Raw genomic sequence first — 14705 nt, forward strand, 5'->3', positions numbered from 1 at the left:
CAGGAAGTGGTTGGCAACAGGCCCAGGTGAGGAAGTGAGCAGAGAGTGGTTTGCAGATGTTGTGACCCAGCAGTTGACTGCTGTGACTCCTCAGAAGCCCCCCTCCACCAAACTAACCTCATTCCCCAGGACATTCCAAGAGAGAATAATCACAGGATCAAACCCTTTTATCCTGCAAAAAGTCACCTGCAAATGTATCCCTTTACGCAGATTAATCAGGATTATGCAGAGTGAGGTAGCTGCCTCAGGCGGCTGATGGAGCAGGGCAGGCAGCTCAGGGAAGGTGTTGGAGGATAAAGCTGTGGGTGCCATGCAGCCTGCCCTCTGCACCCTAAGTCCGCTTCCAGGCTGTCAGCATTTTGCAGGAGGAATTCAAGCACATGCCGGAACTGTAGGCTTGTGCATTTAAAGCAGATTAAAGTGCTCTGTTGCCCCGGTGAAACAAATCTGCCTTTGAAAAGACACTGGCTTTTTTGTGGTTAAGAAAAGGGCAGGGAAATGCACTGAGAAGTGTGGGATGGTGAATGAATGATCCGCAGGAAGACGTGTAAACACCATGCAGGGCAAACCAGGGTGAATGCTTATGGTTGTATAACCTCTCTGCAAGCCATTTCAGTAAAGACTGAACACAGTCTAACCTCCACATAAGCTTTGTGCTGGCACAAATGCTGAGGAAGCAGATCGTCTGCAGGTGTCTTAAGCCTGCCTGCTGCCCTCAGGTGTAGTATTGGAATAATATTTAACTGCCAATTCAATTGGTTTATCTACTTGGCATGCAGCTTGGGAGTGGTGGGGAGTACAGACCACTTTGCCCTTAGCTCAGGCAGGAAAATGCCTCAGAGCTGATCTGGAATTGAAGCCACAAGCAATCATGGTTTAGTCCCAGAACATCTCCTTGTTCAATGTCAGGGCTTACTCCTGAGGTATGTGACTTGATAACGGAGAAGGGTGCCTCAGAGCACATCAAGAGGGCATTGCCTTCACCTCACTGAATAATCTCCACCAACTTTCCACGCTTCTGGGATCAGGGAGCAGAAGTTCAAAATTCTAGGCAGCTTGTCCATCTAATGCAGGTCTGGGGAACTTTTTGCCCTGCAGATTTTGCTGATCAACGGCTCCCATTGTCCCTGGCCATTGGCCATGTTTGCTGGGGCTGATGGGATTTATAGTTCAGCAACATCTAGCTTTCCCAAGGCTCCCCACACCAGGTCTCATGCAGTTGCGGTCCTCTGGGCAAGGAGGGGCTGCATCTCTTCTAGGAGTTGTAATGAACCTTACCCACTACGTTGTGCAGCCGTAGCAGTGACCAGAAAAGGAATGTCTACTGAGATGAACACAGACAGAAGAAACGCCTTGGTGCATCTGCAGCAGCACAAGCAGACGCCTTCATCGGTCCCGGCTGCAACAAAACATGTCTTTCCCATATCAGTCTCTACAGCCACAGCAGGTGCTGTAACTCTCCAGCAGTTTGACTTCACCACCAAAGGCGCACTTCTTTATTGTCTCCCAAGACGGACAGATGCCAACCATAACACCGTTTATTAATTAAATTACTTACATGCTGCATTTGGGGGCATTGCTGTCCCAAGGTGGCTCACATTATCAGAATGAATAAATAAATAAATAAATAAATAAATACATACTATCTTTTAAAAAATAATAATCAACGGCAACAGCACTGACAATTATTATAAAAGGCCAGCTTAAAACAGTTACAAAGACTAACAAAAACAGCTAAGCAGAGCTATAATTTTGTAACAGCGCTGCAAAGAAAGCCTTTATGACAAGGAAGCAGAGAAAAGGCATGGTTTCTAAATCAGTTTAAAAATCCATAGCATAGAGGCCATGCACCCCTCTGTGGGGACAGAGTTCTATTCATTTATAAGATTATTTATCATTATTATTTTAAATTATTGTGAACAGCTGAAGAATTAATTAAGGTCACTATCATCACTAACCACTAATTAGAAATGCAGATTCTTCTATCCCCATTTATCAAAGCGCTATGAATGTGCATTCTTCAAGCTTTGCATAGAAAATGTTCCAGATTTTAATAGCATTTATTGGTATCTCCTCTCTCTTTTTAACTGTTTGCTTTTTTATCTCTGGTTTATTACCAGACACATTTAACCTGTAAATAATTAAGCAGATAAGAAGGTGAGTTTGTGATGCAAATGCATTTTGCTTACTGAGTGGCCACAGCCCGTCGTCTCCTATTGGGAAGCAAAGGCCAGGGATGCTGTCCAGGGCAAACTTGGGCCTCCCCAGTGCCTTGATCTTAGAAATTAGCCACTGAGGCTGGCAGGGGACCTGGTATCCTCTTCCCAGTTTGACAGTTCATAGCCAGCAGGAACCAGCATCAGTTGAAGCTAAGGGCAAGAATGCCTGGCACACGCTACTCCAGAAGTGCTCCTGCCTTCAGCATCAGTTAAGTGCTTTCAGTAGGGATCCATTTGTATTTAACTCTTACAAAGCACTCAGTAGATTGACAGAGATGCATTAATGCTCACCAAAGATGTGCTTGAGAGCAGAATCTCCAGAAAGACCCTTCCATTGCATCGCTGCATCTCCCAATGGATTCCCTTCTAGGCTGGGAGTTGCCAGAGAATAAAAAAGGTAAAGGGACCCCTGACCATTAGGTCCAGTCGTGACCGACTCTGGGGTTGCGGCGCTCATCTCGCTTTATTGGCTGAGGGAGTCGGCGTTTGTCCACAGACAGCTTCAGGGTCATGTGGCCAGCATGACTAAGCTGCTTCTGGCAAACCAGAGCAGCACACAGAAACGCCGTTAACCTTCCCACCAGAGTGGTACCTATTTATCTACTTGCACTTTGACATGCTTTCGAACTGCTAGGTTGGCAGGAGCAGGGACCGAGCAACGGGAGCTCACCCCATCACAGGGATTCGAACCGCCGACCTCCTGATCGGCAAGTCCTAGGTTCTGTGGTTTAACCCACAGCGCCACCTGCATCCCTTGCCAGAGAATAGGAAGGGGTAAAAAGACATACTGGAGCTGTTCGACATTCACGCACCACCACAGCAAGGCAGAAACATCCTCAAATTGACTCCCTTAGCGCACAACCTGTGGCATAGGTCTATGCAATGGGGGAGGAACCCTTTTCAACCCAAGGGCCACATTCCCTTCTGGGTGACCTAGCAAGGGCCACATGCCAGTGGTGGGTGGGGCCACAGGCAGAGCAACAAATGCAGATTCTACTTTTGTAAAAGAGGGTAGTTTCTACACACTCACACGTTCTTCTCGGTCCTCCATCCTGGTAAACAAGGGTCATTATCAGCGTTTATGGGAACACTCCATAACCAGAGAGAAAAAAATATCAATGGGCAAAATAGGGTCAGTGATGGGTGTGGCCTGGAGAAAGGGGGTGTGGCCTGAAATGGGATGTGCCCAGGACCAGAGAGAGAGACCTGGGCCTGAGGTTTTTCACATTAGGTGTATGCAGTCCAGTCTGCCATAGCAAGCTAAGAGCCAACGCAAAACAGGCTGGAGCCAGCCAAGCTCAGAGCTCCAGAGTGAGCCAAGCTGCATTTATGAAGGAAGACAAAATGTCCCTTATACAGCTACATCCCTCGCCACGGGATCACATTCACCCGGTGCTATACCAGCTGCACTGGCTCCCGGTGGAGTACAAGATCAGGTTTAAGGTGCTGGTTTTAACCTTTAAAGCCCTATACGGCCTAGGACCCTCGTACCTACAGGACCGCCTCTCCTGGTATGTCCCACGGAGGACCTTACAGTTTTCAAATAAAAACATCTTGGAGATCCCGGGCCACAAGGAGGTTAGGCTGGCCTCAACCAGAGCCAGGGCTTTTTCAGCTGTGGCCCCAATCTGGTGGAATGCTCTGTCACAAGAGACTAGGGCCCTGCGGGACTTGACATCTTTCCGCAGGGCCTGCAAGACAGAGCTGTTCCACCAGACCTTTGGCCAAGGCACAGTCTGACCCCCTCCTTCTGTAATCCTCAAAGAACTCTAGCCCAATGGTTGCCATTAATTTGATTCTGAATTGATTGTAGAATGAATTGATTTTAGAATGTATTTCAATTAATTGATTGTGATTTTATGTAAACTGTGCTATTTTTACTGTTGTTAGCTGCTCTGAGCCCGGCTTTGGCTGGGGAGGGCAGGATATAAATAAATTATTACTATTATTATTATTATTATTATTATTATTATTATTATTATTACAATATTTAACCAATCAGTTAACGTCATTATTATTATTATTTAAATTACTAAAAAGTGTCCCCCAGTTAACCAGGCACAGACACAAACACACAAAATTGTAAAAACTGCAGATGACAGGTACCCTCTTAAAAGGGGCCCTGCTCTTACTCTCTCATGGAAAAAGGGAAAAACACTGCAAAGATAACAGAGGCATCCTTCCTCTAAAAATGACTGCATTTTGCTTCAGGAATATGGTTTTACCCACATGAAAATATATGCAGTTTTAATTGCTAGATTAATTAACTAAATCTCATAGGATTAACTGAGTAAGATTTCTTTAATCAAGCGACAGCCCTAAGTTACTAATCAGTTGAACTTTATAGTGTGTGGAGAGGGGGAAATAGTCCTTCTTGAGTGTGGAGAGGGGAAAATAGTCCTTCTGAGTCAGTTTCATGACCAAATGAGCTAAAAGATGATGAGTTATAGCATAGGGCCCAATATACCTCAAATAATGCCTAGAAGAAGAGGTGAGAGAAAGGGGAGGGCTCCTGCAGCAGTGGCACCTTGTGCTTCCGGCACCAGCAGTTGGTTCACTCTGCTCTGCGCCTGCTGAAGATGCTTGCAGGGCAGCAGGTGAAACCAACCTGGTTGCTTAGCAACACCATCCTCCCATCCCTCACCAGCCCGCCTTGCCTGCCTCCCCACTCTAACCTTCCGTTCCCGGTGAGCCTGTTGCCTACCTCCATCCACTGCCCTTGGGACTGCATGAGGAGCACCACGCAGGGATCCGACTTGTTGAGCGTGTCGCGGTCAAGCAGGTGCTTGCAGCTGACCCGCAGCTCCACCTTGGAGACGCAGGTGGCAGAGACAACGCCCAGGTTGGCCTGGGAGGTTGGGTCCAGTAACTCGTTCATCCTGCTCAGGGAGGAGGGCCCTCGCTCAGCAACAGCTGCAGGTAGCAGAGGCAGCAGAGAAGAGTGGCTCAAGGGCTTGGGTGCCCAGGAACATCCACAGCCAGATCTGGGGTCCGGTGATGATGGGCTGGCTGCAGGGCGGCTTACGGCACAGCCAAGGAGCCTGGCTCACCTTCAGCCCTGAGGCGTCGCCACTTATCAAGGGACTGCTGAGTTTTGTCTGCAGTCTATGTGGTCAATGCAATCCCAGAAGCTTGAGGAACATAGCCTGAAGGAGGCACTGCCTCTTGTTTGCTTGGCTGCTGCCAAGCAGAGCTAATTAAAGGAGTTTGTCGTCTCCCTACAAATTAACAAGTTGTGTTTTGCTGCTTCCTTCTTCTTCCTCTCACCCGGATGCCAGATTCCACTCAGCTTGCCTTGTTGCTGGCACAGATCTAGCCTGGGTGCGTATATGCCCTGGCGCCCTCCCTGGAGAGATTGGGGGAGGAGGTGGCCCTGTCTTCTGGCCTTTGCTGGTATTCGGGACTTCAGAGAATAACAGGGCAGGTTGGGGAGGAGGACAGGAGTGTGGGGGGGAGAGACGAGGCTCTTTTTCCAAGTTACCAAGAGCAGAAATAACCTGGCAGTCCCCTGGATTTCTGGATCTTGGGTTGACACAACAGTAGACAGGGCACGTATTTCACAAGGCAGATCTACCAGAGGATAACCTGACGTCTTCTTGTATCTGACTCCAGGATGGATCTCTAGACACGAGTAGAAACCGCAATCCACAGCAGCACCGGGGTCTTTGTGTGATGCTCACAGACTGGCAGAATGGGTTACCTTGCCATGGGAAATGTGCTGACAAGATCACTCAAGCAGCTGCCTAAAGGATATAAAAAACAAACAAACCGCAGGGTAGGTAAATTGACAAGCCACATCCCAAACATTCAGAAATCAGGAGATATCTAATAATGTAAGAAGAGCTGTGCTGGATTAGACCATCTAGGCCAGAATCATGTTTTCATACGGGGTTGGGGATGGTAGCACGATGCTTTGAGGAAGCACACAGGGCATGAAGGCATAGTGGTCCCTAGCTGTTGTTCTCCAACAACTTGTATCCAAAGGTAGACTGCCCTTGAATTTGGATGCTCCACATAAGCATCATAATTAAGGGCTGAGATTGAGTCGGAGACAGTGAAGTCAATTTACGTGAGCATTCTGAATCATCACAACTGAGCAGCAAGAGCAGAGTAGTCTCTCTTGCAACCTTTTCAAAATGTGAGGATGCAGTGGAGCTCTGATCCATGTCAGACCAGTCATACCAAACATTAGCTTAACTGACAATTATTATGAAATATTTGCCAAATGGTCTATGACTCCACAGAGGCCTGAAACATGTATCTTCTCATTTGTCTTTGGAGTGCCGCTATGGTAATTGTCAAAAAAGCTGCTACGCCATCTACCTAGTGGAATTGTCCATTTATACGGGAGTTATGAACACAAAAACAATGGAGAAAAAATCAAAAAAGTAACAGGTTTGGGAATCTCAGTAGATCCTATAATTCCTCTCCAGAAAGATAGTCATGTTAGTTTCTTGCAGCAAAAGCAACCAGGTGTTTTATCACACCTTAAAGACTCACGAATTTATTGTGACATAAGCTTTCATGGGCTACAGTCCACTTCAACACACAATCATCTTATGGTAGATTGTAGAGCACAAAAGTTTATATTATAGTAGATTTGTACCACAAATCTTTAATGTACCACAAGACTCTTTGCTATAACTTTTTTATTAGGGTATCTGGAAGGAATAGGGTCAGATTGGGATATCAAATTAACATATTTCTTATTACTGGCATCAAGAATTTAGGTAGCTCAGCACTGGTAATTATTGAATGGCAAATTAGGATATGGTCCTTAGTTAAATGTGTCAGAGTCACTTCCCCTAAATGAAAAATAGGGAAGAAATAAGTAAATAATAACAAGGAGTATTTTCAATAAATAGTTTTTCTTTACTGCACCAAGATCCTAAACCAACTGGATTGATATTATGCACTATTTTTCTAAACAGATTATTGGATCCAGATTGCTCCTTGCACTTGTGAATTGTGAGTGGGTTCCCAGAGTTCTTATGCTAGATATAATGGCCAGTTTGATGTAGATTAAATTCAAGGAAGTTGCAAGGTGTGGTAGATTGATTTAGATGGAATTCAAGATAGATGCTAAACAAAACATTGGATATCTGTTAAGAATTGCAATTGGAAATTTGATCTGTTTCTCTGTGTCTGTTATAAGGGGAGTTACACCAACCATCACCAACTTGATCTCTGCAGGTGCTTTCCCTACCACCCCTTCCATCCAGTGGGGTTGGATGGGCACCAGCTTGTATTTTGCTCGTGTGATCTGATAGACCTTGGCTGTAACCAAATCCTTTGGTCTGATGTAGCAGGACTCTCTGTTGTTCCCCAGCAACAGGTAGCCAAGGTCTCGCGTCTCCATGCGACATATTTGCACAAACTGTTCGCCACGTATGCACACTTTAATTAAGAACAGAAAGTCGTGAGCACCTATCACAGCAATGGTGCACCTAGATTCCAACCCTTCACTATGCATGCTGGCAGTTGGCTGTGTCAGGTGTCTCTGCCTAAGCCATCGCCATCCAATTGCTCACAGACATTTTGGAACTCTGGGTCATGTCAATTGAGAGCTCTCCCTCCCCCTCTCTCTCCCCTTCACTGGAGGTTGGTGGAGCAGCAGGATGAACAGGGTGACATCTTTAGAGGCTTTCCCCATAAACTGGAGAAGACAGAAGAGAAGCCTGTTTTCTTCAGAGTCCACCTGGTGTTTGGGGTTGAACTGGAGAGTCTCTCCAACCCAGGAAGCCCTGTTGCAAGCTTGCTGCCGAGGCCCCAAACCAGAACCGGCAGTGCAGTGGACTGTCATTGTGGCGTTTGGCACACCAGCGACTTCATATAGAAAATAGTATTGGGTGTCATGGGAGTAACGTGGGCATCCTTGTGGCTTTTCTTTCTGCCCATTCTGTCGGAGCAGAGCTCAGCACTTTCTCTGGCAACTAATTCCTGGGCTCTGGGAAGTTCCAAATTCTTGACCCTGCACATACACACACAACCCCATGGCAAATGGAAAGCACAGCAGGGGGTCCCCCCAAAGGGGAGGAAGTTGGGGGCGTTCCTGTGGCCAAGGACTTACTTAATTGCACACAGCTGGTGCCTAGGCTTGTCAGTGCCTGGGATTGGCAAAGAGACTTTTTGATGCATGTTTCTTCCCCCCCCCCCCGCAAAACATACAACCCATATTTGCCATTGCATGGAGATGCTCAGAAGCATGCAGTCCCATATGCATGCACATATGGGGGCACACTCATGTGTGTGCATGCTTCACAAGCACACACCTCAGTGTAAACGCCGTCGATTATAGATGCACACTTCCGTAAACATTCCCACATGCATGGGCAGTTAATAAGCTTGTTAGCTATTTTTGTTATTGTCCAGAAAGAGAAATGCATGTTTTGTGAGATACAAGCATAAAATCAAAGTTACTTAAATGTATAATTCATCAACAATCATGCTATGAATTACCCTCCTTGTCACCCAAATGGTAAATACATGTTCATGCAGAAGTGTGTGTTTCCTTGCATATGCACCCATCTCCTGGCTGTTGCATGTCATTTTCCTCAGAGGTTTTATTCACACACATCCAAGAATGAACACCTTGATGTGCAAACATTGGTGTGCTTCCTTTTGCTCCTTCTAAGCCTATCAGGAAGCCAATGTACCAACGCTCTGTCATTCACGCATTATGGTGCAAATACAGTTTTGCTGACACATAAACATTGCTGTCTAAAAAAGTAGTGCAGGGAGTATCCTCCAGGTGTGCATTTACACACTCACTGGTGCATGCACCCCAAATGCACACTCATACACAAACAATTTCCTGCATGCACACTTCTGTCAGGCTAACACAACTGCTCAGGCACTGAGATTACGCCCATGCTGCCACAAACACACCTGCACAAAGTTTGTGGGCTCTTCTCACGTACAAAAAAAGAGAAAAAGGCAGGCATGGGTGTAATGCACCGTGCTCATGTTCAACGCCAAGTCTCTGGAATTTCGGTTCAGGCACCCACACGTTTAGCGTTCACGTGTCTCCTTCCGGAGTAGCTAGAGAGCCTCCCTTTCCCTGCGCGGATCTGGAGCTCGGCAGTGTGGAGGCTGGCTGGCAGCGTCGGCTGCCCCGCCGCGTCCGGAGCTCGTCCTGCCAAAGTTGCCGGCAAAGGCGCTGACCTCCTTGGCGCTGGCCCGCTGCCCACCCCGGGGCAGCCCACCCGCCGCCTGGCGCCTTGGCTCCCCCACTCACCGGCTTTAGCCACAGCGCGCGTCCCTCTGTCCGCCTGCCAGCAGCGCTCGCTCGCTGCTGCGCCTCTTCTGCCAGCGCCAAGATCCGCGCTCTGCCTGCCTGCGCCCGCTCTCTCCTGCGGAGCTCCGAGAGCCAGACTCGACGACAGCAACAGCGCAGGGATTAACTGCTTCAGCGCCGGCTCTCCTCTAAGTCGCGGGTGGAAGGGGGGACTGCTAAGTCCTCACAGTGGAAAAATTGGGGCGCTGTCCCACCAACCTGCCCTTAGCCAGCTCCTACCTGCCTGCCTTCTTACTTATCATCCAATCCAGGGGGTGGCACCGCCTGCCAGTTTCCTCCCACTCTTGAATATCAAGAGTTGCGCTTGTAGAACTCAGCAGGGAGGAGGAGGAGGAGGAGGATGGGGCAAAATTAGGGTGAGTTGCCTGTCATTCGTTCTGGAGCCTCTTGCTGTTTGGGCTCCTCGCCTTCCGCCTTGCCAGCTCCAGTGGGCACCAGTCACCTCTGAACGCTCAGGATAGGGGTCTCTGTCTCCGAGGAGGGTTAGGTCCTTTGCCTGAAACCAGAGCCTCCCCTCTTTCCCATTTTTATCACACGTCCATCCTGACCTGCAAACAGGTTACTGCAAAATAAATGCACGCTCTCTCCCAAACTCAGTAACGCTCAGCGTTTTGCAAAATCTGGCCTGGTGGTGGTGGGAAATTCTGCTTGTGCTGCTTGTACTCAGTGAGCCAACAGCACACCTGTGCCCTTGCCCTTAACGGTGGGGCCATTGCCTCCCACAGCACGCAACAGCATGCAACCTTTCCCTCCAGATGAATTGATGCAGCGTCATGGCATGTGCAGAGACATCACCTTGCCAACAAAGGTCCGTATAGTTAAAGCCATGGTTTTCCCAGTAGTGACAGATTGTGAAGCTGAGGCTCCAATACTTTGGCCACCTCATGAGAAGAGAAGACTCCCTGGAAAAGACCCTGATGTTGAGAAAGATTGAGGGCACAAGGAGAAGGGGACGGCAGAGGACAAGATGGTTGGACAGTGTCCTCGAAGCTACCAGCATGAGTTTGACCAAACTGCTGGAGGCAGTGGAAGACAGGAGTGCCTGGAGTGCTCTGGTCCATGGGGTCACGAAGAGTTGGACACGACTAAACGACTAAACAACAACAACATGGCACATGCTGGCCCTAGAACTCACAACCAAAAACCCCATTTAGAATCATCATCTTCCTCCTCTCTCCAAAATCATCTTGCTGGTATCCACCTGTCTCGTTTGCAGCACCAAAGTGACCTCCTGCGATGCGCAATGTATATGGAGGTCCTGGGTTGCCCAGATGACAAGAACCCCCTCTCTGCCTCACTGATGTCCAAAGGAAAGCAGAGGAATATATCTGACACCAGCTTGGCTGCAGGAGTTGCCAGTATAAGGTGCCATCCAACTGTCTTAAGGACTCCACTCCAGATAGCGGAGATTAAATATCAGAGTTTTTCTTCTCTTAGAAGGGCTCCCTTCCCAGATTGACGAGCCCCATCTGCCCCTCACTTCCCTCTACTGTACATCTTCCCTCTTCTTGACCATTGGACCCACTAATGGACTCCTCCACTCGATCCACTGGAGCTTGTTTTCATATGCAGGGAAAGTCCCAAACTCACCAAGGATTTGAGACTAGGGGTGCCAACTTGAATAAAATATGGGGGGGGGCGAGAGATAAGCCCCGCCCTGCACAATCAATCATGTGAACACCATTTGAATGGCAATGCCCGTCAGCTTTGGGGTGGGCTCCTATGTTTGAGATCCATTGGCTACCCTCACCTGGTTTAGCTGGCCAGCCAAAGCCATTTCGCAGGGTGTGGCTGCTGTTGCATGCTGACAGCTTCTAGGAGCCACAGGTGAGAGCTGAGTGCAGAGTGGGGACCAAAGGTGGACAAACTATCCCGGAAGGAGCATGGTTTATTCCCCACCAGAGGTACTACCCCTCCCCTAACACCCCATTCACCGCAAAACAAAACAAAAATCTATTGAAACAATAACCTTCCTCCACCACCAAATCCACCCTTTCATTTCCAGGTGGATCAGCCTGGCTTCAAGCACAAAGAGCTCAATGCATGGCATGCTGGCTAATCTGTCAGAGCCAGTGTGGTGCAACGGTTAAAGTGTCAGGCTAGGACCTGAGAAGCTGGGGTTCAAATCCTCACTCAGCCACAAAAGTGTACAGGCTGACCTCAGGCTAGCCAGCAGCCTAATTTATCTCCCAGGGCTGTTGGGGTTATAGCTCAGAGGGGGGAAATACTGCCTCATCTACCTTACAAGCTGCTTGTGAAGATAAATGGGGAGGAGACCCCTGTCTGTCACCTTCTTCTTTTTTATGTCCTTAGAGGAAAGAGGGAATATTAATAAAATACAAAAAAATAAAATAAGGCACTTTTGAGTTTGCATCCCTAGAACTGAAAGCACTCTGCTCCTACATTTGGGGTCAATGGGTCCCTTCTGAATTTGTCCATCTATCTCACGGTTATGGAGGACTTCAGATCATATCGGCCTCTCTAACTGGCCCTCTTTCTACAGCTCAGTTGCTGGGTGAACTATCTCTTGCAGTCCTTGGCCAACTTCCCGCCTTTCCATTTTGCTCAATGTTGGAGTCTCAGTGATGTCTCTGCCTCAGTTCCCCTCCTTCTTTCATGCCAGGGACAGAATCACACCTCTGCTTGCAGACTTGGCGCCTCCTAATTTTCCCCACCTTCGATTCTCAGCTGCTAATTTGGCGGGAGCCTGCCTCAAAAGCTTCACACCTGTCTCTGTGAAAAATAATTTGCCATCCTGTGATCATTCTGGACAATGCGCCAGCTTTGATCTCTGCTGCCTGGGGGCTCCTATATTGTTGTTTTCTTTGTCAACAGACTTCCTGGGAATTTTTCTGGGGTGGCCGTCCCTGCCCAGAGCCCTCTTCCAAGCTGCAGACTGAGGAAGCAAGGCTGTTTTCCAGCACTATGTGTTCGAAACGTAAAAGTATCTCTGCTGGGTGGGACCAAAGGCATATCCAGCCCAGCATCCTTTACCCCAAACTGAGCAGCCAGATGCCTCTGGGAAGCACACAAGCAGAGCAGCAGGGCAGAGGTAGACTGCCTTTGAACAGGGAGGTTCTAGTCACCATGCATAGCAGCCATTGAGAGACCCATCCCTCTTTAAAGCCATAAAATCTTGTAGCAATTAGCTGCTTTGAAGAAAATAGCACCAGATGTTGTTTGTTTTTGCATTGAAGAATTTTGCTGAAAATTTGCTGGCACCAGTATCTCTGCCATAGGAAGTGATACCCGCCTCCCTCCAGCTGGTTAGAGCTTCAGGCCACACAGGTAGGCAGAATGGTGCACCAAGCCTGCCAGTTCTACAGCAACAAGTTAGCAGGAGGACTGTAGCTCCGTGGTAGAGCATCTGCTTTGCACACACAAGCTCCCAGGTTCAATCTCTCGCGTCTTCAGGTGGGGCTGAGGATGACCCTTGCCTGAAAGTCACTTCCAGTCAGTATATACACTACCGAGCTAGATGGACCAATGGTATGACTTGGTACTGGGGAGCATCCCATGTTCCTTTGTTTCATTTGCACAGGGCTGCAAAGCCAGCACTTCTTCCAGACAAAGGGAGCCCGGTGAGTGCATGTGCAGAGTTATCACTTTGCAACATGGCAGCCAGCACTGCAGGGCTGGCAACCTGCAAGCAACAGTTGCATGTGAATCCAACTGCTGCCCCTGGGGCATAAGCTGACCTGCCTTACCATTGAACTCAAGAGCAGTGTCTTAACAACAGCTCTGCAATGGGGCTATTCACATTTTCAGTCTGTCTCCTTGCAAGAAACCTGTCCGCACACCAACCTTTTTGCATGTTTGTGGGAGTGCACACAATCCTTATGGGCATACACACTTATCCACTCTGTTTCTGGGAAGGAAAGGAGGGTGCAAGAAAGATGGGGGGCGGGAATGATGGAATTAGCCAATATTTCAAAGATTTTGCAGTGCAAATGCTCTGGATGAGCCTGTTGATGGAGGCCACAGCAGGAGCTAATCCCCTCACTGCTGGCAGAACTAGGACACCTGCCTCTTGTCAAAACAAAAAAATTCCTTCCAGTAGCACCTTAAAGACCAACTAAGTCAGTTCTTGGTATGAGCTTTCGTGTGCATGCACACTTCTTCAGATACATGCACACGAAAGCTCATACCAAGAACATGCACACGAAAGCTCATACCAAGATACATGCACACGAAAGCTCATACCAAGAACTGACTTAGTTGGTCTTTAAGGTGCTACTGGAAGGAATTTTTTTGTTTTGACTATGGCAGACCAACACGGCTACCTATCTGTAACCTGCCTCTTGGTTCAGCAAGGTACACAGCATGAGGCAACTTTGTGGGGTCCGCATGCTGGGGTCCACGTGCGCCTCCATGCAGAAAGCTTGGAGCTGACATGCTCTGATGCAAGGACATCTACTTTGCACGCACAAGGTCCCAGTTCAATTCCTGGCATCTCTAAGTAGGGCTGGGAAAGATTCTCTACTTTAAAGATTCTCTACCTTAAGATTCTCTACTTTAAATGCTGCCAGTCAGTGCAGAGTATACTAAGCTGGGTGGACTAATGGGCTGACTCAGTATCCTATGTTCCTTGGAGTGCAGGAAGGGATTGTGAAGGGGCAGGAGATTCCATTATAGAGAGTCTCAAGGGCTCACATCTAAAAGAGAGCAAAACAGTATGCTCTGCTCTCATAAGGGGCTGCTATATACTGAGTCAGACTGCTGCTCCATCTAGACCAGCATTGTCTACACTGAGTGGCAGAGGCTCCCCAGGGTTTCAAGGAAGGGGGCTTTCTTTGCTCTGCCAGCAGATGCTGGGGAACAAATTCCAGGCCATCAACATGGAAAGTCAATGTTCTACCCTCCTTAACAGGGTAGGAGATCATTTGCTTCTGGGCAACCCTTGGAGGACCATATGTCAGCAGTAGGTGGAGCAATGTGTGTAACTTGAATGTGGGAGGCTAGTTTTTACCCATACTTGCACAGCTCCTCTATAGTCCATCCAGCCCAGGATGCATTGTCAGAGTTCAAGGCCAAGCAAAAACACTGGAGGAGGAGGAGGGTGTGAAGAGGGGCTGGTGAGGGGTGTGGCTTGGTCAGAAGGGGTGTGGCTGGGGAGGGTGTGTGGTTTGGGGAACATTCTGAGGGAGAGAGAGAGAGAGAGAGAGAGAGAGAGAGAGAGAGAGAGACCT

The 14705-nt window shown here is 48.3% G+C and overlaps 1 protein-coding gene across 1 annotated transcript in view; it reads right to left on the bottom strand.

Moving 5' to 3' along the window:
* Positions 1–9788, bottom strand: part of CPNE7 (copine 7) — a 46171-nt gene extending 36383 nt beyond the window's left edge. Inside the window, exons 1-2 of the mRNA XM_081868377.1 lie at positions 9457–9788; positions 4924–5962 (exon numbers count right to left, since the gene is read on the bottom strand). Coding sequence (XP_081724503.1) covers positions 4924–5097 — 174 coding nt within the window. The 5' untranslated portion in view covers positions 5098–5962; positions 9457–9788. The remainder of the gene's footprint in view (positions 1–4923; positions 5963–9456) is intronic.
* Between the last annotated feature and the right edge of the window lie 4917 nt (positions 9789–14705).

Source organism: Podarcis erhardii (genome assembly GCF_964252035.2).
Source record: "Podarcis erhardii genome assembly, chromosome: 7".
Classification (NCBI taxonomy): Eukaryota; Metazoa; Chordata; class Lepidosauria; order Squamata; family Lacertidae; genus Podarcis; species Podarcis erhardii.